Genomic DNA, 23,550 nt, shown 5'->3' with positions numbered 1-23,550 from the left:
TGATCCAGGTGGATTTTGATCTGAGTTTTGGATGCTCATCCATTTTGGGTGTCTACCAAGTTGAGGTTGGCTTGGATTTACTGATTTGGAGGATATTGTCCTTGATCGGACGCTTACTTGGAGCATTATCCTTAGGAGCGGCCGTACTTCTCCCCCTCTTCTTTGGAAGTGGGAGTTGAATGGTTTTAATTGGTACCTCTATTCTTTTGGGCGCATTATAAGTAGGATAAGAGGATTTTGTGACACCCTTATTATCAGTAAATGTTTATAGCAGATTCTTTGCAATATGATGCAAATATAAGACATTCTAAATGATTAGGTTTAGAATTTTTGGTACGTGGATGTGAGGATTGCTCTTTTGATTTCTGGCATTCTTAATGTGGTATAAATCTCTCCCTAATGCCTGGAATTATCCTCAAATGTGATCAAAATACGAGCAATTTCTAAATCCCCTGTAGAGTTATCTCTTGGGATCCCTAATGCCCATTGGTATGTTGGGGTGGTGATATGGGTATGTGAAAACATACTCGATGCGCAGATGGAAAATGTTTGGCTACGGCCAAAGTTTTACGTACATACTGCAACGGAGGGAGTTGTATAAGTGCAGCTTAATGAATTTGAATTAACGATGCGGTGTGTAAGGCCGTATGAAAATGACTTAGTTCTGGTAAATTACAATTCTATTTTAATATGTCATGCAATTTGATTCTCAATAAGAGACTCAATAAAACCATTATTGGTATGGACATAAGGTACTTGATATATAGTACCAAAAAACCAAACTGTTCCATATAAAATAGATTTGATCCCACATCTAGGATAATTTGCTCTAAGTTGAAGATTTCGAGCAATGAGTTTGGTATAGTGATGGTTCTCATGACTAAGAGATACACCTGGGACTATATTATGAATGCATAAATGTGCATTACATAGTATCTTTATGGTCTATAAAATGGTAAATAGAGTCACATGTATGTTCTTAAATTTCTTCAAGAAATGTAGTGGCTCATATTGAAGCTATGACCAATAGAATTGACAATAATTCTCAAGTTATCTCTATAGTTGAATAACTAAGGCAAATGTGCCAAGTCTTGTTGACATCAAGAGAGAATTATTTGTACGCAACATTGGATACATGTTATGTATATGTAGTCAAATCCAACTGAGGATGTTTTGTTTAAGTATTGCCATATTCGTTGTTAAGAGAAAAATACTCCTCTTAGTTGTCATCTTGGAGTTTCCATATGAAAACCATATTGACGGATATCTCTATAATTTTAATTGGGTATATTTTGGAATCAGAATACAAGAATGAATTCATGATTATTATTTAAGTACCAATAGGGAGTATGATAGTAGGACAACCAAAGCCAACTATCATGACATCGCGTCAAGCGATTAACAAAATATTTCCTTGTCTCTATGTAAGAGTTTAGGAATATTTTGCTTCCCTATATATAGAGTTTGTGATGCAACTATTTACTAAGCAAAATTCCTCTTTGCATTTGGATTGACTCCCGTGTAGGTCTATATATAGCATGAAGAATATAATAACATTCTATGTAAATATATAGATTACATACAAGTTAATTAATGGAATTTCAAATGTGATGGCACATTATTGCGATATTCAATTAAAATTGATGATAATATTTTATATTACAACACTAAAATGGGACGAAGATACTAGGTATCTTTGTAAATGGAAGATAAATTTAGTCTCCAAAATGGATCAAGCGAAGTAAATTCGATGATCGTGCTCTCCATGCTCATAAGACCCACTTATTAATTAAGTGTTTGGTTGCTACTTGTTTTTTTATGAAACTTGTTGTGAACAACTGGCCTTCCTAGTGGTGTCAGGTTGAAGATAGAAGCGTGCTTCATATCTTTATTGTTGAGCCGGATATTTATGTCCAATGAATTTGTAATACCGATCAATTAAATGTTTCAAGGCATGACATTTCCAAGTTGTATGGCTGTAACATACACAATTGGGACAAAATATGGTTCTGTCATATTTGAGAAATGCCTTGACCCTAAAGAATACACGGGGTTGCTACTTCCTTTTGCGTTAAATCTTACCATTAAAGTTCTATGGATGGCATTATTACATGGCATCGAACTTGTTATGATTCTAAAAATTCAATGTACTTCAGATGATAGAGCATCACTATAATGCTAATGATGATTCCTCGATAAGAGTTTATCATACACTTAGACCTGAAGTAATGTAGGAATTAATCTAGAATACATTTGGTAAGTAGTGTGCTTTCACGAAAACGCAATGTTAGGGGATATTTTGGAATAACATAATTATATTCTCAAGTGGACTTAAGATCCTAGAGATAAAGTTGTGACCAATCATAGTTGGCATTGGACAGAATGATTGCCTTGTGTTGTTCGTATCACTCATTGAAAGCTAGCCATATAGTGCTTCGATTTGCACCCATTGAGATACACATACGTGTGACCTGGATGTATATGGTGCTTTATTTAAATAAAACTTCGTATTTAAATTGATCATAAGTTGTGATGCTCTCTTATTAGGAGCATCAAATATTGTCATGAATCCATAGAACATCAAGTTTAACATTACGTCCATTGACCATGTTAGATAATGGTGGCAACTCTTTGCTGGCTATTATTCTAACAAGGTTTAAACCATAGATTTTCTGAATTTACGCTAAGGGTAAATTTAAAATTGCTATAGTGATGTTGTATTAATTAATGCAAAATAAATAGGAGACAAGATCTATCTCACTAATAGTGTAAACCTTATTTATGCTAACACATTAGAGGTAGTCATCATAAAGATGTAGACCTCTAATAATATGGACGTAGTCTGTTGAACAGTAGATGCCAAGTGATGTATGCAATTTGTATAAATATATTTTAAGGTAATCATCAAAAGATTGATGTAGACCTTAGTTAATCCGCAAACGAAATGGGTACGCATGTTGAGGATAGTCACTAAGTTGTGGACTTAGTGTAGATCCCACAGTAGCAATTATGGTGCTACCTTATGTATGGCCAATAGGAATGCTGATTAATGGTAGTCATCTTGTGAAAAGATGTAGACCGTATGTTCCAATTTGTGATGTTGGGTACGCATATTGAGATAGCCACTAAAAATTTAGTGTAGATCCCACAGTAGCAACTATGGCGCTACCTTGTGTATGGCCAACATACAATGTAGAACATTTATGTTATACAAATAATAAGGTAATACACTTAATTGATTTTGTATTAAAAAATGTAAGCGCTATAAGCTTTAAATAAAGCATAAATGGGCTTAACATAAAATGAAAATTGCAAATAACAAAGTAGTTGCAATGAAAATGTCGTGATAATAATATTATATGTTTATTGAGTTGTCAATTTGGACGAACACTTTGAATAATGTAAATATAATAATACATGTTTATTGGGTTTGCTAATAGAGCAAACTCTTTGAACATAACTAGAAACTTCCAGAATGGAATGTATGAATTTACTGTAATAAACTCATCTACAGTGTACATATTATGATGCAATTTTTTATGACGCATGGTCTCAAAAATATTTATTTACATGAGGTAAATATTGTGCATCATAATTCATTTTAAACACATTGGTCTAAAAATGGGTATTTACATGGAGTAAATATTGTACACGGTATTTATGTTAAAACTGATCGTTAAAACATAAATCTGGAAGATAATAGATAATCTACTTGGACTATCTTGTAACTTGCAGAAAATAAGGGGATTTTTCTGCAATTTGGACAACCTTATCCATCCAATCCCACAGACAGCCGAATGGTTTCCAATCGCTCGGACGATTGTCGGGCGTCGGGAAGGCCAACCATCGCCGGTGAGCGAGGCGAGCAGGCACTACCGCTGGCCGGTGAGCGCGGGCGCACCGTGTGGGCCCTGCTGGTAGCCTCGCACGTAGCCCTACCTCAGAAGGCCTCCTACGCAGACGCGTAGGAGCCACCGCCGATGGGAGCAGTCGGCCGCAAGGGCCGGGCACGGGGGCCGCCAGCCGCCGCTAGGCAGCCTGGTCGCGGGCTCCAGCCGCAGGGCTCGGGGGCCGCTAGTCGTGGCACGAGGCCGCAGACGCGTGGGTCACTGGCCGTGGCGCGGGCTCAGAGCCGCGCGGGGGCCTAGCCACAGGGCGCTGGAGCCGGCGACGTTGCTGATGATGGTATGGGAACCATCGGCAAGGGGCGGGCTCATCGGCCTAAAGTCAGCAGTTAGTGGCGCTCGGCCGTGGGTCCATCGTCGGGCTGCCTCTAGCTGCCGCGCGAGGCCGCTGGTACGGGGTCGTGGATCACGGCACGAGGAGCCAGCCGCGACGCACGGCCACTGGCCACAGGCACAGAGCCAGCAGCGGCGCGAGGCCATTGGCCGCAGCGGGCACGGAGGCCGCTAGCCCCGGGCACAAGGCCGCACTGGGCTGCGGTGCAGGAAGCCGTGCGTCAGGTCGCAGGGATGGGAGCCCCCGGGCCACGGGCGCGAGGGCCGCTTGCCGCTCGCGCGTGGCTGCTGGCTACAGGCACCTCCGCGTGGAGGTCCTATCCGCGCGCACCTGCCGTCGGCTGCGTGCGTCGTGCTTGGCCGCCGCGAGCGCAAAGCCGCTGGCCGCGGGGCGCGGGCACGGGCGCAGAGGCCACGGGGAAGGATGCACGTTGCGACGTACAGCGGTGGAGGGACGCACATCAAAGGTAATATATGAACATGGCAAATTCAAGAAAACCACATCCGTGCTTACATTGCTGTGTCCGGATGCAATTTCTTGTGTTCTTCGGAGGAAAATGCCAGAATCGACACCTGGGTCGTGTTCAGTGTTCTTGTCTTTGATGGAAACCTTCTTGTCTCCATGATGTTGCCTCGACATCTTCGTTGTTCACCAAAGAACATGGCCACCGAACAAATAGTGCTGGAGAACCTCTGTTCATTCGTGAATTCCATCATTCTTGGCAGAGAGAACTCAGTGGAAGAACGAAGCGTGCTGATAACGTGTTAGAAGTGAATGTAAATGAATAAGATGTGAAAGAACAATTGCTTTCATTGATATCGGAAATATATTTATACAAGTGGAGGGGTATCACGAAGGGACACGGCTGTTCCTAAAAGACATGCCCTTTGGAACTAAAATTAACTGTCTAATTCTATCCACTAATCCTGTACTTGATGGATGAGATCACTCATAAAGAGACACCTGTTCGTCTGTAGACGTCCATTCATGTATAGATGTCGTTTCACAACACACCTGAGAGCGTCCTTGTACTCCCATAAAGAATATTATTCTTACATTTTGGAAAGTCGAATATTTTAAAATTTAACCAAAATATATGTAAAAGAAAATATTAGTATTTATGATATTTAATTAATATCATTAGATGAAAATCGTTCAATATATTTTTCATGATAAATTTATTTAGAGGTATAAATGTTGATAGTATTTTTTATAAACAAATTTAAGATAATTTAATCAGTATAAATTTTATAGCGACTTTTTTTAGTGACGGAGGGAGCAAGGCGTTGCGATCAGCAGTCGCGACTTCACTGATTGACGCTGGAAACAGTTCACCTTCACGGCTTCACCCGGACGAGCGTGGTTCTGCCTTCACGAAAGCTGCATTTTCAAGTCTTTGTTCTACACGTCTACTTCTATGACGACAGCCTAAGGGCCTGTTTAGTTCCTAAAAAAATTTACGTAGTATCTATCACATCAAATCTTGTGGCACATGCATAGAATACTAAATATAGACAAAAAAAAAAAAAAAACTAATTACACAGTTGGGTGAGAAATCACGAGACAAAACTTTCAAACCTAATTAGTCCATAATTAGACACTAATTACTAAATACAAACGAAAGTGCTATAGTAGCCAAAACCCAAAATTTTTTTCATCTAAACGCACCCTAAGTACTGGTGCTGCCTTCTTGATCTCCGGTCAATGCTCGCCGACAGGGTCAGTCACCGTGAATTTCCACAGCAGCTTGTCGTCCACACAAACCCCGGTTCAACCGCATCATTCGTGTCTCCATTATGCACAGCATAGCTGAGAATACTGAAGCGGTCTACAACAAGAAGGATTTGCACTTTGGCAACTGCTCTCGAACAAGTGCCTTTCTTGCACATTGTGTAAGTAGATGTTACAGCTATTATGTATGTTGGTACAAACACAATGTACCAGTGAGTTACAGATAAGAATTGCTGCCTGATAAATTGGTAAAAACAAAGGTACAACAACAGCTAGCTTAAATCAAGCTGTTCATGATAGAATCAACTGCGCACTTTGCTGAAACAAAGATGAACGCGGCTAAGTTTTCTGAGGCCAATTTCCCTGCCATCAGAGTTAGATGCACAAACCGGATGGAGCACTATCTGACTATGTGGACCAGGCAGGGGTAAGTGCCGATCTAGCAAGTGCAAGAACCTAGGTCTGTTTGAGCAATCAATCTCCGAATAGAGTAGACAGCACTAGGCCTTGCACAAAGGTTGCTCTGTCAGTCGCTTGTTTCCGCTTTTGCTCCCTTTCCTCGCTTGTGAGAGATGAATCAATACTGCCATCGAAAAGGAAACAGAAGTTGAAGTTCATGTATCTCATACATAAGCAAGAGGGCCCTTGAAACTTGTAAGCACCATTGCTTGACAGCATACATAAATGGGAAGTAACAAAAAACATAAACATCTAGGAAGTGAAATCCCTTTTTGTCTCAAATGCCATGAATGTGCATCTTTTAACAGTAATGCGAATTATCTGTCAGACTGTCAGTGTACCTTTCTTGTAACTTAGTTCTAATGCAGAGGTGCTGGAAATATCAAGAATCGCTTGCTCAATTAATTCAATTTAAGGCTAAGATTATTTCCATTGAAAGAGGAGATTGTTGGTTGTGGAAGTGTGAACTATCATAGTGCAATTCCAAACCTCAGGCAACAGCATATATCAATTAACCAATGTATGCAAGGTAATTGGATAGTAGAAAGGAGAACAGAAGATGCAATAGGTTCATGATGAGATTGTTTTCAGCAGACATGCGAGCTATTAATAAACAGCTTCAAATTTATGGAAAACAATTGTAAAAATAGTCCATAAAGAATCTAGCAAACTTATATCAGGAGTAATATATACCTTGATTCCCAAGGCTGAACTGGTGTCTCCTTACGTATTGAGGCACCATCTGGAATAGAAAATGCTGATTTTGATGGTTCTGGTGCATCTGATGTTGGGAAGTTCAGGCCAAACGATGAAAGAAGAGGATCACTGGAAATGTTTGTGGTCACTGCGTTATTTGATCTGTGGCCATGAACACCCCCTAGAAGAGCCTGTAAATGAGTACCACGTAGATCTCGGCTCAATAAAGAAATCGCACCTCTCTCAGGAATAATAAATCTGCGAGACCTGTGACCATTCTGTAAGTAGAAAATAAAAATAGGGTGTCAGAAGCCTTCCAAATTTTATTTAGAATGTTATTGCAGAGAGAGGTAGGAAGGTAGAGAGGTGAACCTTGAACAAGTAACCATGTTGCATGGTGATATGGTTAAGCATATCTCTTGTAATCCTTTGGGAGCAAATGGGGCAGGGCTGAAATGAGAGGAAAAAATGAAAATGAGAACACTACCTCTGCTAGCAGTCTAGCAGTACAGCATAAACAAAAGCAGTATGAGGTGCTCATTTTGAATGAATTGTCATAGAGGTGATCTGATAAAGAAGGGCTATTCTGGACCACCTAGGATGACTTAAACTAAGGTGGCACTATCCTTGCTACAAGAAGGTGACTTTTTTAAGATTATTACATAACAAGCCAAATGTATTAATTGAATCCATTATCCCAACTATTGCCTCTCAAACTAATGGAATCAGGTCACACATTTAAAAATAGAAAGTTCTCCCACAAGTTTTCTAGCGTCTCTTGACACCTTTTTATCTACCGTCAAATAATGCAAATCATCCAAAACTTTCTCAAGCACTCATGTAACAACAAAGTTTCTTAGAGGATTTTTTTTGTTTGTTTGTTTGGGCGGGGTGGGGGGATACCCACTTAGAATTTGATTGCAGAAGAAAAGGGTACACAGGTTTACCCCGGCACATGGGGGATCATAGAGTTATAAGTTTGAAGGTAAATACGCCAACAACACAAATAAAAAAGACACTCAGGAGAGAATCGTTTGCTCCAGATGACAAAGTCATCACACGCTGATTTTATAACACGACGGGCGTGAGGGACACTTGTCACACACACAAAAAAAAAAAATTGTGCCATTTTGCGCATTCCAAAGGAGCCAGAGGATGGTGACGAGGACAGCCTGCCACAGCCACAGGTCTTGGCTGAGCTGAGAGGAATTGTGTTGTCATTAAACCAATAGTCTGAAGCACACGAATAAACTTAAACTCGGACTAAGCTACATTCTTTCCTCTTAAGCCCTACTTGAACATTTGGCACTACGCCACAATTTCCAGTCCAAAGTGCTTTTCTTTGCATGAAGCTACGAAGCCATAAGCTTCAGTTCAGTTATTGACTCAACTTTGTCTCTCCTAAAATTGCATCTGCCTACTAGACACAGCACACGGATAGTCAAAATCCTCTAACAAGGTTACTATACCACAAAAACGAGAGCTCATGAGCTGATTCATCAGGTCAACGCCTCAAGCAGTAAGCTACAACGTTTCCTCCAGCTCCAATCGGAGGAAGAAGCAAGAGCATCACGTCTCAGGTTCACAATCAACTCTCTGTAGTAAGAGTCCTGCAGCAAGAAGCGAGCTGACGACTGACTCACCGCTGCGTGGGGCTCGTAGGGGTGGTCCTCCTCGAGGTGGACGCAGAGGGACGCGACGTCATGGTCCTCGTAGCAGTAGGGGCAGGCGACCTCCGGCCACGTCGCGTCCCCGAGCTCCAGCGCCATCTCCATCTCCATGTCGCCGTCGTCGTCCATCTCCACCTCCTCCGTCCCCATCCCGGGCACATCTGCAACCACCCCCAACAAGAACCCGCAAATCAGTACCAGGACCGATCGCCTCGCGTGATGTTACTGAGGGAACAGGGAAGGGAGAAGCAGGAAAAAGGCGGGGATGTCCTCACCGTCGACGTGGCCGAGCTGCGCCGCGTAGTAACGCTTGGCGGCGGCCAGGCGCGAGATCCAGTGCTCCGAGTCCATGTCCCGATTTGGTTCCTCCCTACCCTCGCTCGGGCTCCTTCACCACAGGCTGACGCCTCCCCGTCCCCTCTCCTTGGGCTGTCTCCAAGCTCGTTGCCTCGTTCTCCCCTTTCTGCTCGCCTCCGACAGCAGCAGCAGCGGCACGGCACGGCAGCGGCACCAACAACCAGAGACGATTTTGACCCGGGCGTGTCCCGACTCCCGACTTCGTCCTCCCGGGAACGAAAAAATTTTCCTCGCGTAGTTCGCCGGCCTCCTGCCTTTGTTGTTTCTTTGGCTCTCAATACGGGGAGGATTTTGCTAGGACGGAGAAAGAGGAGACGGCGACGAAGCTTCTTATCGGCAGGAGAGAGAGAGAGAGGCTGAGAGAGAGAGAGAGAGGGGCTGATTGGGAGGAAGCGGGTGAGAAATGGGGGCGCCGTGGCGTATGCCTTTTCGACGTACTGGTCCACGTCCGAGTCAGCGCGAGGCCGTGGCACCAACGACAACGACCTCCCACTCTCCGCCGGTCGCTAGTTGCTACCCACTTGCCGCTGGAGAGCATATGACGGGTGGGGCCCACGGGGTAACCTGGCCCCGCGTGGCGGCGGACGCGGCAGCCGAGCCGTAGCTGGACGCGGGGACGGGCGAGTTTGGATGAAAGAGGCCGGCGGCCCGGCGCCGTGCGCCGTGCGCCCGTGGGCCTTGTTTTTTTGGCAGGGATAAGAAAGAACCGCGGCGTCCGCTGGAAACCGCGTGGGGGCGAATAGCCGGATAGGAGGAGGGTCTGCGACGCGGGAGCGTGTGCGTGCGGATTGGGGATGTCAATGGCCCCATCTCTTATTTCTTGCAGGGATTTTTCTTATTACGGAACGAAGATGGTCTTAGTTGAATGCATTCATATTCATCTCGATCTATACGTGTTCATTATATATATATATATATATATATATATATATATATATATATATATATATATATATATATATACACACACACACACGCTATAGTGAATTAGAATGAAACTTAATTTAATTTTCAACTTAATTCACTCTAACACATATAAATTAAGATAGATACGAGCGTATCCAAGCTCTCAGGAGAATTTAGAAAGTGTTTAGCATGGTTCCACCTTCGCAGGCTCCTCTACCAAAGCTAGAGATGGAGGATAGAGCTACAATTTGTGGCTCAGTGTACGCAAAATAGGGTTTCGACTCATTTAAATGTGTAGAGGCGCTTCTCCTCGCACGATTGTTTAGTGCGTCTCCTCCTCCAACAGCGCTGGAGGTGTCGACGAAGCTAAAGCCGGAGAGACACCGAACAAACCCTTAAATAGGAAAAAGACACCTCGACGGGCTCAGGGGGGATGATTCTTTCTTCCACGCCTTGGATCTCGATGCACGCATCCCCCACTAGTTTTTCGTATACACACCTATATATCACTAGGAATTCATGATTTAATTATTATGCGGTGTATATTGCTTCTAGACTATCAGCCTGTTCGTTTGGCTTGTGTTTGTCGTATACGATCGTAAATTTTTAGCCAGAACAGTATTTTTCTCTCACATAAACCAGCCAGCAGTACTTCTTCACGAACCAGCAACGATACGAACCAGCCAACCGAATAGGCTGTATGTGTACATTGTAATTCACCAGTTATACACTTACGCTAAAAAATATTATTTACTTTTGTGTTACATTTGAATTGCAACTTCCTAGATGTATCCATGGGGATGGAGATTCCCGTGGGTATTATTCCCCATGCGTGGACAAGAACTTTTCATCCCTATGGGGACAGGGATGAAGAGCCATTCCCCGACAGAGAATTCCTTGTTGCCATTTGTAGTGTGAAGGGTTCAGTAGTCAGAATGTGTCGGGGTTATAAACTCGGGGTGTCTTAAGGCACCGATTAATCAGAAGGCCACACGGCCTATAACACATCAGCTAACGAAAAAGCCTGAACGACTGAGGCCTAGCTAAGCCAAGCAAACCAGACTAGACGATAAGGCCAGGGTCAGCCACGACCCCTCCCTCTTGCCTTAGCCGCACGGCACTGGAATGACGCACGACCTCTCCCCCGTCACGACCCCTGGAAGAAACGGAGAGAGGTCGAGTGTAGTCAAGCGTGCCTCCTCTGACAAAAGCAAGCACGTCGCACTGACCCCGCAAGGACCAAGGAGACAACAGTCACCTCGGTCTGGTCAGACACCATCTCTGTGTCACGCCGTACAGATAAGACAATACCGCCCAAGGCAGTGACGACAGATACGATGACCACCGGCCAGATATGACCCGACAAAATGTGGGTACGATCCCACGCATTATGGGATGGGATCCACGATGAGGGATTTGACTTAGGAGGTGTTTGGTTCTACCTCCTAAACTTTAGTCGCTGTCTAATTGGATGTTTGACACATGTATGGAGTATTAAATATAGACTAATTATGGAACTAAATGCACAGATTAAAATTGTTTTGCGAGATAAATTTTTTATCCCTAATTAGTTCATATTTGACAATGTGCTGCTACAGTAAACATGTGCTAATGATAGATTAATTAGGCTTAATAAATTCATCTCGTGGATTACTGATGGATTCTGTAATTTGTTTTTTATTAGTATCCGAACATCCCACGCGATACTCTCATGTGACACCTCCTAAACTTTAGTCATTGGATCTAAACAGGATGTTAAAGGCCATCCAGACTGACAGGTACCACGATCGCAACGATCAGGATCGTGGCCCCCTGCTTTCTAGGACAACGAGGTAATCGACGATCTAGGGGCAGCAGCCAACTCTCGTATGGTACCCTTGGAAGCCAGAAGATGATGACGGAGACCGCAATGGAAACCATGTTGCACAGGATGGCTGACGAACTACCATCGTGCCTATAGTGTCGCCTCGACTGACACGGTAGCACCACACCACACCATGCCGCGATGTGGCCACAAGACCATGATGATAGTCACATCAGGGCGTGCTACACAAGATGACATAGCTTGCAAGCCTAAGGTAGCTTAGACCCTCCCTCAGGCTCATGACCATTCGATCAGGGAGAACCTCCTGCTTTGTATGTGCCCTAGCCTCGAACTCTATATAAGGGCAACTAGGGCACCCTTTTTAGATATTCTGAGTCCCCTACTCATTTACTCACTCTCCATCATAGCAAGGCTCCTGAAGCTTCCCTTCGGGCTGCCCATCTTCTAGCTTTAACTCTTCTTTCTCTTTCACCATTCTTGCACCCTCATTGTAAGAACTTCAGAGCATTCAAGTGAGGAACATGCACTTGATCATCTCTGAGACTAGGACGTAGGGCGTCTGATCTGAACCAGTATGAATTATTATGTCTTTTGAATGCTACCATCGTCTTCCTGTAGTAAGGCGACAATCAGTATAAGTTTACTAGTCTGATTTACAAAACATCGACAGTTGGCATGCCAGGTGGGGGACAGTCGCGCACTCTCAGTTTGTTGAGAAGGAAGCAATGGCTCCTCGCATCGTCGATGGACTCACTCGTGAAATGGCCCACGGTGGCCACATCTGCCGTGAAAACTAGGAGTTCATCGGCGTCAAAGGGCCAGCGCCTGCGTTCGCCTTCTATCATGGCTCAGACCTCCACCCTGGAGATCTGGATCCTGCGGTCCACGGCGGGCACACTCTCAGGAACTTCCCTCAGGGGTTGCATCCTAGAGTTCACCTACCTAGAGGGGATAGTACCCTCACTCATCATCGACCATGGCCTAGTCTCCCATCTAGGAAACCAAAGGTCTACGGCTAGTAACGAACTCACCCATGGAATGGCCTCGACCGACCACATCCTTTTGGGAAACCATGCAGTTAACCACACTAAAGGGCCAGCGCCTGCTTTTGCCTTTAGTTGTAGCCTAGACCTCTGCCCCAAAGATCTAGATCCCATGGCTCACGATGGACACACTCCTAGAACTGCCCTCGGAGGATGCAACCCGGAGTTCACCAATGTAGGAGGCCTAATACCCTCTCCCATCACTGGCCAGGGCCAAGACTTCCACCCAGGAAGCTAGAGGCCTGTGGCTCATGGTGAGCTCACCTGAGGAATGGCCTACGGTGGCCACATTCTTCTAGGGAATCACGAGATCGCCTAAACCATCAGGCCAACGCCTGCCATCGGCTCCTACCTGGTCTAGACCTACCGTGTGGGAAAACTGGATTCCACGGTAGAGCCACGCTATGGACAATGTCTTCGTCGTAGGCAAGATGCAATGAGCCAGGGCACACACGAGTGACGAAACTGCCCATTGCCATGCGGTGGCTTCACCGGTGATTAGGTGGCTAACCGGTGTCGTGCCACGTAGGGCCAAGCCTGGAATCAGGATCCAATCCTAGTTCATAGATAAGTCGGGTGATACCTCTCCACAAACTGTCAGCTGTCCCTCGGGGGCGTGTTCATCTGAGGAAGTAGGCTCCCTGAGTGCACCACCACATGCCACGACAAGCAGATCGAACCACGTTGCACTCAAAGCTAGCTCCCATAGCGACAGGTCACTATAGCTCTTGTCGTAACAAGCTGGTGACCCGCACCTTGATTTCCTGCTCGCACGAGTCTGAAAGGAAATAGGGAAGTCGCTTGAACAAAGCGAAGGGAACGGAGGGAAATGAATCTCTTGCTGCTGCGATCACTCTCTTCTCACATCATATTAGATCTACGGTCTACCCTTGATGCTTCATCGCTCTAACAGTCAGTGCACCTTTTAGCCCTACGGGTCAGCCCCTAGGCTAAAACATGCACCCACGAGCATAGGGCTAGGGGGAATGAAGCACATTCCAATTCAAATGAAAAGAAAAGCGAAAGGGCAGTAGAATGGCAAAATGAATGCACCAACCATGTGCCGCCCACATAGAACCCAGACTTGTTCATTATAGGAAGATCGTACCCAAAATGCCGGACAATCACACAAAGACTTTCACACATCGGGAGCCATGAACTAGAGACGAACGGTGGCAGCCGGCACCCTGCTCACGATGGCCTCTGCACCTCGAGCAGCGACACTACCTATGGCAAGGATGTCGCTCTTAGATCTCCCCGATGCACATCCTCGTCCAATGGCATCACAGTCGACACCACCATAGTGCGAGCCAACCAACATCAAGGTGGCATGAGCACCCTGATGAACCCCCTCAGAAATTAGGGAATCCACTTGGAGACGAGCCCTGTCAAGGCGAGACGCCAGCTGGGCACTCCCCCGACCGGCACCGAGCATGATGTCATAGAGGATCTATCTAGAAGCGGTCAGCATTGCTAGCTGGTTGTCCATCTCCAGCACCTTTTGGTTCGCTGCTGCCTTCTCTTCTTGGTCGGAGAGCGCCCTCGCGTGCAACCCTGAAGAAAGACATATCGGTTCACAAGCACATCGATAGAATAGAAGCACAACACAGAGTCGACAAAGACTCACCACTATAGGAGGAGCGTAGCCTTTGGCATTCAGCTTAGAGGCCCTGGTGCCCCTACTTGGCCGCATCCCGAACAGCACCTGTCGAGATGAGCTTTGCCTCTTGGGCAGCCATCATGTCCTACGCCTCTCGATGGGTCGATTCCTCCCTCAACCTCTGGGAGGTCTCCAACTCCCCACGCAAACATTACACCTCGACCTCCACCGTATCCAAACGGTCATGGTCAATGGCACCTCCCACATGCACTTGATAGGACAGGTGCAAGAATCAAGATTTCTCCATTGAAATCTCCATCAACTCCTACAGAAAAGAAAGACAATCAAATGATCATAGCAGGAGCAGAGCAGACACGACGGGGATAGAAGGCTAGGAGACTCACCTATGCTAGGACCGCCACTTTGTTAGCCATCTGACGTTGGGCCTCCACGCCCAGCCGAGCAACCATGATAATCGCATCGCACATCTTTGCCAAGATCACCTCAACCCCCTCACGGCCTCGAGAGGTAAGTTCCCCCATGGCTCGCTTGGCTACGTCATCCACCACAAATAGTGCCTCATCGGAGCGCACGGGATGAGGCCACATGAAGGAGTCCTCGTCTAAGTCAAGCCCTCCCCAAGGAGCGAGCGTAGGGCCACAATGGAACAGAGCCCAACCACTGTTCTAGGGGCAGCGCCGCCGCCCAACAACTATGGCCACATAGGAAGGCACACGCCACCCACCAAAGGTCTCAGGATAGAGGGCCCTAGAAGGGGCTCTCTATGCCATAAAGATCGATGAGGATTAGACAACCCAGCATCATCAACAAGCACGATGAGAAAGAAATCGAAAAACAACGTACCTAGTGGAGCGTTCCACAAAGGGTACAATGATCTGCCTTTCTACAAGCAACCAAGCGAGGCACAGGCACCAATGCCGACACCATTGGACCAGAGGCTAGCGAGGCATCCCCGGCAGCGTCAGCGGCATTGGTCTCCTCCAGGCCATGGCCTCCAGCAGCCATCGCATCCCCAGGCTCGAACATCCCCACGCAAAGCGCTAGGGACACAGGGCATCGCATTGATTCATGAGTATGGGGTATGCATAAAGGTACAATATATCTACTATGGCTATTCCTATTGCCTATAGAATCAGAACCTCGGGTGCGCAGTCGTGCGTTAAAACTTAGACAGACACTATGAGACTAATACTAGCAACTCATTCTTTACGTCTCCAGTTCATGGTGCTGCCTAGGCAAGGCATAGATGCAATTCTAGGAATGAACTGGTTGAGAAACTTTGGGGTAGCCTTGAACCTTAGGTAAAGAATTGTTGAGTTGAAGCTTCCTTCTTCTAAAGATAGAATGTCTCTCCTTATGTCTTTAGTTTCCACCCTTCTAGTTATTGCTCATGCTGAAGCTTCTCCTGATCTTGCTTCTATTCCTATGGTCTATGAGTTTCTAGATGTCTTCCCTAAGGATCTACCTAGGTTACCACTAGATAGGGATGTGGAGTTTGCCATTGAGTTAGAACCTGGTACTGCTCCTATTTCACGTCGTCCTTACCTCATAACTCCAAAGGAATTGGCTGAGATGAAGAAACAATTAGAGGAATTGTTGGAGAATGGATTCATCCATCCAAGTTCTTCACCATGGGGTTGTCTAGCTATTTTTATGAAGAAGAAGGATGACACTCTTTGGATGTGTGTGGATTATCGTCCTCTCAATGCGATAACCATTAAGAACAAGTATCCTTTACCTCGTATTAATACTTTGTTCGATCAATTGGTGGTGCCAAGGTATTTTCAAAGATTGATCTTTGTTTTAGGTATCACCAAATTAATATCTGGCCACAATATATACCAAAGACAACTTTCTCTACTAGGTATGGGCTGTATGAGTACCTAGTCATGTCTTTTGATCTCATCAATGCTCCTGCATTCTTCATGTATCTCATGAATTTAGTCTTCATGCCGGAGTTTGACAAGTTTGTAGTGGTGTTTATTGATGACATATTGATATATTCTAAGAACAATGAGGAGCATGAACAACATCTTCACATAGTCCTGACCTGATTGCGGGAACATAAGCTATATGCCAAATTCAGCAAGTGTAAGTTTTGGTTGGATCGAGTGTAGTTTTTGGGACATGTCCTAACACCCGAAGGCATACATGTAGATCCTTGCAAGGTGTAGGATGTGTTAAATTGGAAATCTCTAAAGTCAGTGCATTAGATTCGTCAGTTCCTTGGTCTTGCTGGTTATTATCGGCACCTCATCCTTGAGTTTTCTAAAGTAGCTCAACCAATGACCAAGTTGCTGTAGAAAGATGTTAAATTTGTATGGAGTCTAGCTTGTGAAGAAGCTTTCCAAGCCCTGAAGAAGTTTCTTACCTCTAGTCCTATTCTTGCCAACCAGATATTGATAGGCCATTTGATGTGTATTGTGATGCCTCTAGGATGGGACTAGGATGTGTGCTCATACAAGATGGACGTGTGATCACTTATGCTTCACGTCAGCAGAAAAAACATGAGTTGAATTATCCCACCCATGATTTAGAGCTGGCCGTAGTTGTGCACGCTCTAAAAATTTAGAGACATTACCTATTGGGAAATAAAATACATATTTTTATGGATCACAAGAGCCTCAAATATATTTTCACTCAATCTGAGTTGAATATGAGGCAATAGAGGTGGCTTGAGTTAATCAAAGATTATAACTTATAAGTTCATTATCACCCTGGAAAAGCTAATGTGGTAGCTGATGCCTTAAGTTGGAAGTCATATCAAGTTGTAGAAGAATCTTTGTCTCTCAACCATTCTAAGGTGTTAGCCCATATTGCTCTAGTCTCGGAATTACTTGAGCAATTTATTATAGAGCAAAGGCAAGATGCTTTGGAAATTCCACATATCAAGAAGTTAATTGCCAAATGGCGTGGTCCTCATTTCAATATTGATGATCAAGGTGTGGTAAAATTCAAGAACCGATTGGTGGTTCCCTCAAGTGATGAGCTTAGGAGAAAAATTTTGGATGAAGCCCACAACTCCAAGTTATTCATTCATCTAGGAAGTAACAAGATGTATCATGATTTGCGTCACTTATATTGGTGGCCAAATATGAAACAGGATATTACCAAATACATCTTAGAATGTGACATTTGTGGAAGGGTTAAGGCGGACCATATGCGTACGCCTATATTTCTACAGCCCTTGCCCATCCCTATTTGGAAATGGGAGGATATTTCCATGGACTTTATTGTGGGTTTGCCCCGCACGACAAAGGGGTATGACTCTATTTGGATCATTGTGGATCGCCTTACCAAGTCCGCTCATTTCTTTTCGGTGGATACAAGGTATTCAGCCAAGAAGTATGCCAAGTTGTATTTTGATCAGGTTGTGACCCTACATGGAGTTCCTCTTACCATTGTTTCTAATAGAGGGTTAGTCTTTGTCTCTCACTTCTGGGAGCAACTCCAGAAATGTCTTGGTACTCGTCTCCTTAGAAGTTCAGCTTATCACCCACAAACTGATGGTCAGACAGAAAGGGTCAATCAAGTACTTGAAGACATGTTGAGAGCTTGTGCCATTTCTTATCCAGAAAAAAGGGATGAATGCTTGACTTTAGCTGAGTTTTCCTATAACAATAGCTATCAAGAGAGCACTCGAATGGCACCGTTCAAGACCCTATATGGTAAGAAATGTAGAACACCTCTTAACTAGGGTTGAAGTGGGTGACCGTGGTTACTTTGGACCTGATTTTATCAAAGTGGCAAGAGAACAGGTCAGTGTTATTTAGAGTCATTTGAAAACGGCTCAGAACCAGTCAGAAAGCTTATGCCGACAAGAGGAGAAGGCCCTTGTAGTTTGAAGTTGGTGACCATGTGTACCTAAAGGTATCCCTGATGAGAGGTGTGCATCATTTTGGAGTCCATGGAAAGTTAGCTCCTTATTATGTTGGACCTTATAAAATTTTGGAGCGGTGTGATTCTGTTGCTTATCGTCTCTAACTTCCAAATATTTTATCAGCAGTCCATAATGTTTTCCATGTCTCCCAGCTGAAAAAGTGTTTGTGAGTTCCCGATAAAGTGGTGGAAATTGAAGGACTCCCTCTCCAACCTGACCTTTCTTATATTGAGCACCCTATCAAAATCTTGGATGATAAAGAGAGAGTCACTAGGAACAAGGTGGTAAAATCCTATAAAGTCCAATGGCAAAATCATTCGGAGGACGAAGCAACTTGAGAATGGGAGAGTTATATTCTGTAGCATTATCCCATTCTCCTTTCTAGTTCACCAAGGTAATTATGTAAATTGAAATTTATTTCTTATCTCTTTCCCACACTAGGCACACATGAAATCTTGGGACGAGATTTTGTTTAAGGGGGTAGAGCTGTAACACCCTCGGTGTTATGCTCTAAAAAAAATTACTAAACCATATCATGAGCATCATGTTTACGTGATAATGCATATAATGGAATGAATAGATGAATTATTGCAACCTAAAATGATCAATAAAAATGTTAAATGAGAAACTATTACATAACTCATGTATATCAAGTACGGGTTTAAAACCAATTTTTATTGAACAAAAATACTATAGAACATATATGTGGCACTTAAATAGAATTTAGAACATAAAATTTGTAGATGACAATAAAATACTTGTTGTGGAAAAATAACATTGCTAGCCAATATTTCTAATAGCCTAAAAATGAAACATGAAATCAAATTTAGCTCAAGGACTTAGAAGAATTTAAGTATATATAAGTAGCAAGACAGTGCAATGTTTGGTGATTTATTTTTTGAAATCGAGTTAGGAGGTGGTGTCATGTTTTAGCTTGGGTTGGTAGCCTCATAGGCCATCTTGAGCATGGTGAAGATGATTTAGGTTCTAGAAGCAACCGTTTAGTTGTTATAGGTGCTTTAAAATGTGTGCACGATACGTTCATGGCCTAACTCACCGGGTGGACGCGATCACCTAGCTCGGGCGCTCAGCGTCACCATGCTGGTCGCACGTGCATGCACTGCCATGCATGGCTAGCCATGGCTACCTCTAGCCTGGCTGTGGCCTGGCTGCCGCTGGCCCCGCCGCGCAGAGCTGCTGCTGCCACTAGCCCCCCGCGTGCGGAGCTGCTACTGCCGCCTGTCCTGCCCCATGCTACGACGAAGCCACTGCCAGCACCGTCACCTCATCGTCGTGTCCGCGCACTGCTACCATGCCTCGTGTTGCCGCTACCAACACCATCGTGCCGCCGTGCTGCGCTGCTGCCGCTCGTAATTCCACTATGGGCACGTGGGCTATCCCACCGCACCGCTGACCCGCCCTATGCTGTGACATAGTCACTACAGGTGCCATCACCTCACCATCACATCTGTGGCTTCCTCTACACCCTACCCCACTGCTGGCCCAGTTTGGTGCTCGCCGCAGCCACATGCACGTGGTAGCGGTCGCCATCGCCTTGCCATTTATGGCACTACAGTCGCGTGGGCCATGCCGGTCGTGGACGTGTGCTCTTGTCCTCCGCGCCTGCACATGGGCCTCCATGATCATTTTGACCGCTTCCTACCAAGGCGAGGCCGAGCCGAGCCCACCTACTACGCCCCATCTCTCTCTTTCTCTCTTTCTCCCTCTGCTGTCGCCGTCGAGCCACACCATCAAATTACCCAGCGAACGATCACCTCCATTCAATTTAGTGCATCCACGGTTTCAACATCACGTCCTCTCGCTGCCTGACCCCACCTAACCTTGAACCGTGCAAGGCCAAGCTCCTATTTGGAGTTTTTCCCACCACTGTGCCATTAAGGCCGCGCTCGGCCATGGTTGAGGGCAGCCCTCCTACCGCCCATCCTGAATCAATTGACCTACACCACTAGCATCACCTTGACTCCCTCTTCACCTTGCGTGCCTTAGCCAAACCGCTACCACCTCCCCATCATCACTGACATGACCGTGCTACCATGGTACGCCATCGCACGGCTCGGCCGCATGTGGCTAGCCCTTCTCCATCACTCTCTTCTCCAACCGTCAACTCAGCTTGGTCCATGGTAGTCTACTGATGCTCACTCGCCAGCCAATTAGGTCCTTAGGTGCCCTTGTTCATCGGAGTAGTCATGTCACCATCGTGGATGGTCGCGTGCCGTTGTAGCTCTCTCTAGTGCATCTTGTCGCCCCGCGTTGCTGCTCGGTGTAGGCGGTTGGACCATAGTTGAGTGTCGACCTGACCGACAAGCTAGTGCGGGTCTCTGGTTGCCGGCGTGTCCACCCCATTGTAGGGTCAAGATGGCGACTAGAGGGTGGTGAATAGTCATTTCTAAATTTAATCATGTCGGCTAACCGAAACAAATACGGAATTAAGACAATTCAGTCTAGCCAAGACTACACCCCTTTATCAAAGTTCACAAAGCACCTTATAAAGATTCTAGTTAGGCAACACAGGTGCCAGGCTAGCTAGAGCTCACCTATCCAATTCTAGGAGCAAGGTCACACAAACCTAAGCCACTAGTATTTCAAGCAACAAGAGAGCTCCTACACATGCTAGTAAGCAAAAGCACAAAGCCAACTAAGCTCACTAGCAATGTTGAATAACAAGGCAACCAATGCTAAATTAGAGAGCGCAAATTAGTTAACTACACAAACTAAGCAATGTGACTAACAAGGTTACACAAACCAAATTAGCCACACAAGAGAGCTACTTCTATGCTACACAAGTAAGAAGGTAACTAGTGAGCTACACAAGCTAACTAATTACAAGAGCAACTACACAAGCATAATGTATATGAAAGTAATTACAAGCTTGTGTAATGAGGATGCAAACCAACGGGAAGAACAAGGATGACATGATGATTTTTCTCCAAGGTTAACATGGTTGCCAACACGCTAGTCCCCGTTGAGACAAGCTCCAAGGTTGCCGTCAGTCCTCTTGCTAGTGGTGACCCGTAAGTCACACTCTCCCACATGGAGTGCTTACCACAAGCTCTAGCACTTGACCCGACCGGACCACTTGTCGCCGTTCACGTCTCGTTTTACTAGAGTTGCTCTTCACGGCTCCCGCGAGGCGAGCACAATGCCCATCACAAAGCTCTTCTCCGGAGCACCGCACAAGCTTCTTGTGGGCTTTGATGGAGACCACCACTAAGCCATCTAGGAGGTGGCAACCTCTAAGAGTAACAAGCACCACCGGCTTGCAAGACGACAACCTAGTGCCACTCGATGCAACCTCACGATGCAATCACACTAGAATCGCTCACTCACTCAATCAGATGAACAATATCAAGCTAGAGTGAGTTAGAGGGCTCCCAAGCACTCTCAAGCATGGAGACAAAGTCCCCTAAGGTGCTCAACACAAGCCATGGCCAAGACCCCTACTATTTATAGCCCCATGGGCTAAAATGTCGTTACCCCTTCACTGGGCGTTTTTTGGGTTGATCGAACACTGAAGGGTCGAGATGGCGGACTAGAGGGGGGGTGAATAGTCCTTTCTAAAATTAATTGCGTCGGCTAACCGAAACAAGTGCGGAATTAAAACTATCGGTCTAGCCAAGACTCCACCCCTCTATCTATATTCTCTAGCACCTTCCAAAGATACTAATTAAGCCACAAAGGTGCCAGGCTAGCTAAAGCTCACCTAACCAATTCTAGGAGCAAGGTCACACAAACCTATGCCACTAGTAATTTAAGCAATGAGAGAGCTCCTACACATGCTAGTAAGCAAAAGCACAAAGCCACCTAATGCTCACTAACAATACTCAATAACAAGGCAACCAATGCCAAATTAGGGAGCGCAATTACTTAGCTACACAAACTAAGCAATATGACTAACAAGGTTACACAAACCAAATTAGCCACGCAAGGGAGCTACTTCTATGCTACACAAGCAAGAAGGTAGCTAGCAAGCTACACAAGCTAACTAATTACAAAAGCAACAACACAAGCTCAATATATATGAAAGTAATCGCAAGCTTGTGTAACGGGGATGCAAACCAACGGGAAGAACAAGGTTGACATGATGATTTTTCTCCCAAGGTTCACGTGTTTGCCAACACGCTAGTCCCCATTGTGTCGACCGATCACTTGGTGGTTCGACGGCTAATTGGCATCACCCACCAAGCCCGCACGTCAGGCGCCACAAGAACCTACCCCAGAAGTGAGGGTAGCTCAATGACATGCTTTACTAAAGTTGCTCTTCGCGGCTCCTGCGGGGCGAGCACAATGCCTCTCACAAAGCACTTCTCCGGAGTGCCGCACAAGCTTCTTATGGGCTTCGACAGAGACCACCACCAAGCCGTCTAGGAGGTGGCAACCTCCAAGAGTAACAAGCACCACCGGCTTGCAACTCGATCACCTAGTGCCACTCGATGCAACCTCATGATACAATCACACTAGAATTGCTCTCTCACACAATTGGATGATCACTATCAAGTATGTGTGAGCTAGAGGGCTCCTAAGCACTCTCAAGCATGGACACAAAGTCCCCCTAAGGAGTTCAGCTACATCCATGGCCGAAGGGCACTTCTATTTATAGCCCCAAGGGCTAAACTAGCCGTTACCCCTTCACTAGGCAAAAATCGGGCTGGCCAGACGCTCCGATCGTGTTGATCAGATGCTGGACCTCAGCGTTCGGTCGCCCGATAACAGCCACGTGTCACCTACGTTCAACGGCATTCTTCCGATCTCAATGGTCATCTTCTGACCAGACGCAGCAGCTTCAACTGACCGGGCGCTGGACCCTTAGCGTCCGGTCGTTTACAGTAAGGTACCGACCCCGACCAGACGTGTTTGGTCAGACATGATCAGACACAGCCCTAGCATCCAGTCACTCTCTAGTGACATTGCTTCATCCGACAATAGGACCGGACACTGCCTCCAGCGTCAGGTCACTTTCAGAGCCAACGTCTGGTCGACTGACCGACGCTGCATGCTGACTGCCACCACTGACCAGGACGTTGAGCCTCAGCGTCCGGTCACTGCGTGACCAGAGTTCGGTCCACTCTGTGGGACCTTTCTCATCTCCGTTTCTTCATTGAGTT

General features: G+C 45.6%; 1 protein-coding gene across 1 annotated transcript; it reads right to left on the bottom strand.

Annotated features, from left to right (window-relative positions):
• Positions 1-6,098: 6,098 nt before the first annotated feature.
• LOC136452676 (protein DEHYDRATION-INDUCED 19 homolog 3-like) lies at positions 6,099-9,516 on the bottom strand. Its single transcript, XM_066453264.1, has 5 exons — positions 9,071-9,516; positions 8,769-8,956; positions 7,498-7,575; positions 7,123-7,403; positions 6,099-6,553 (listed from the first exon to the last, which is right to left on the bottom strand). Exons 1-5 carry the CDS (start codon positions 9,144-9,146, stop codon positions 6,445-6,447), a joined length of 732 nt encoding a protein of 243 aa, XP_066309361.1. The 5' UTR covers positions 9,147-9,516; the 3' UTR covers positions 6,099-6,444.
• Positions 9,517-23,550: the final 14,034 nt, after the last annotated feature.

The sequence above is a fragment of the Miscanthus floridulus genome, chromosome 5 (genome assembly GCF_019320115.1).
Source record: "Miscanthus floridulus cultivar M001 chromosome 5, ASM1932011v1, whole genome shotgun sequence".
In the NCBI taxonomy this organism is placed as follows: Eukaryota; Viridiplantae; Streptophyta; class Magnoliopsida; order Poales; family Poaceae; genus Miscanthus; species Miscanthus floridulus.
Note: the sequence above shows the minus strand (reverse complement) of the source record. Positions and strands in the feature narration are given on the sequence as shown.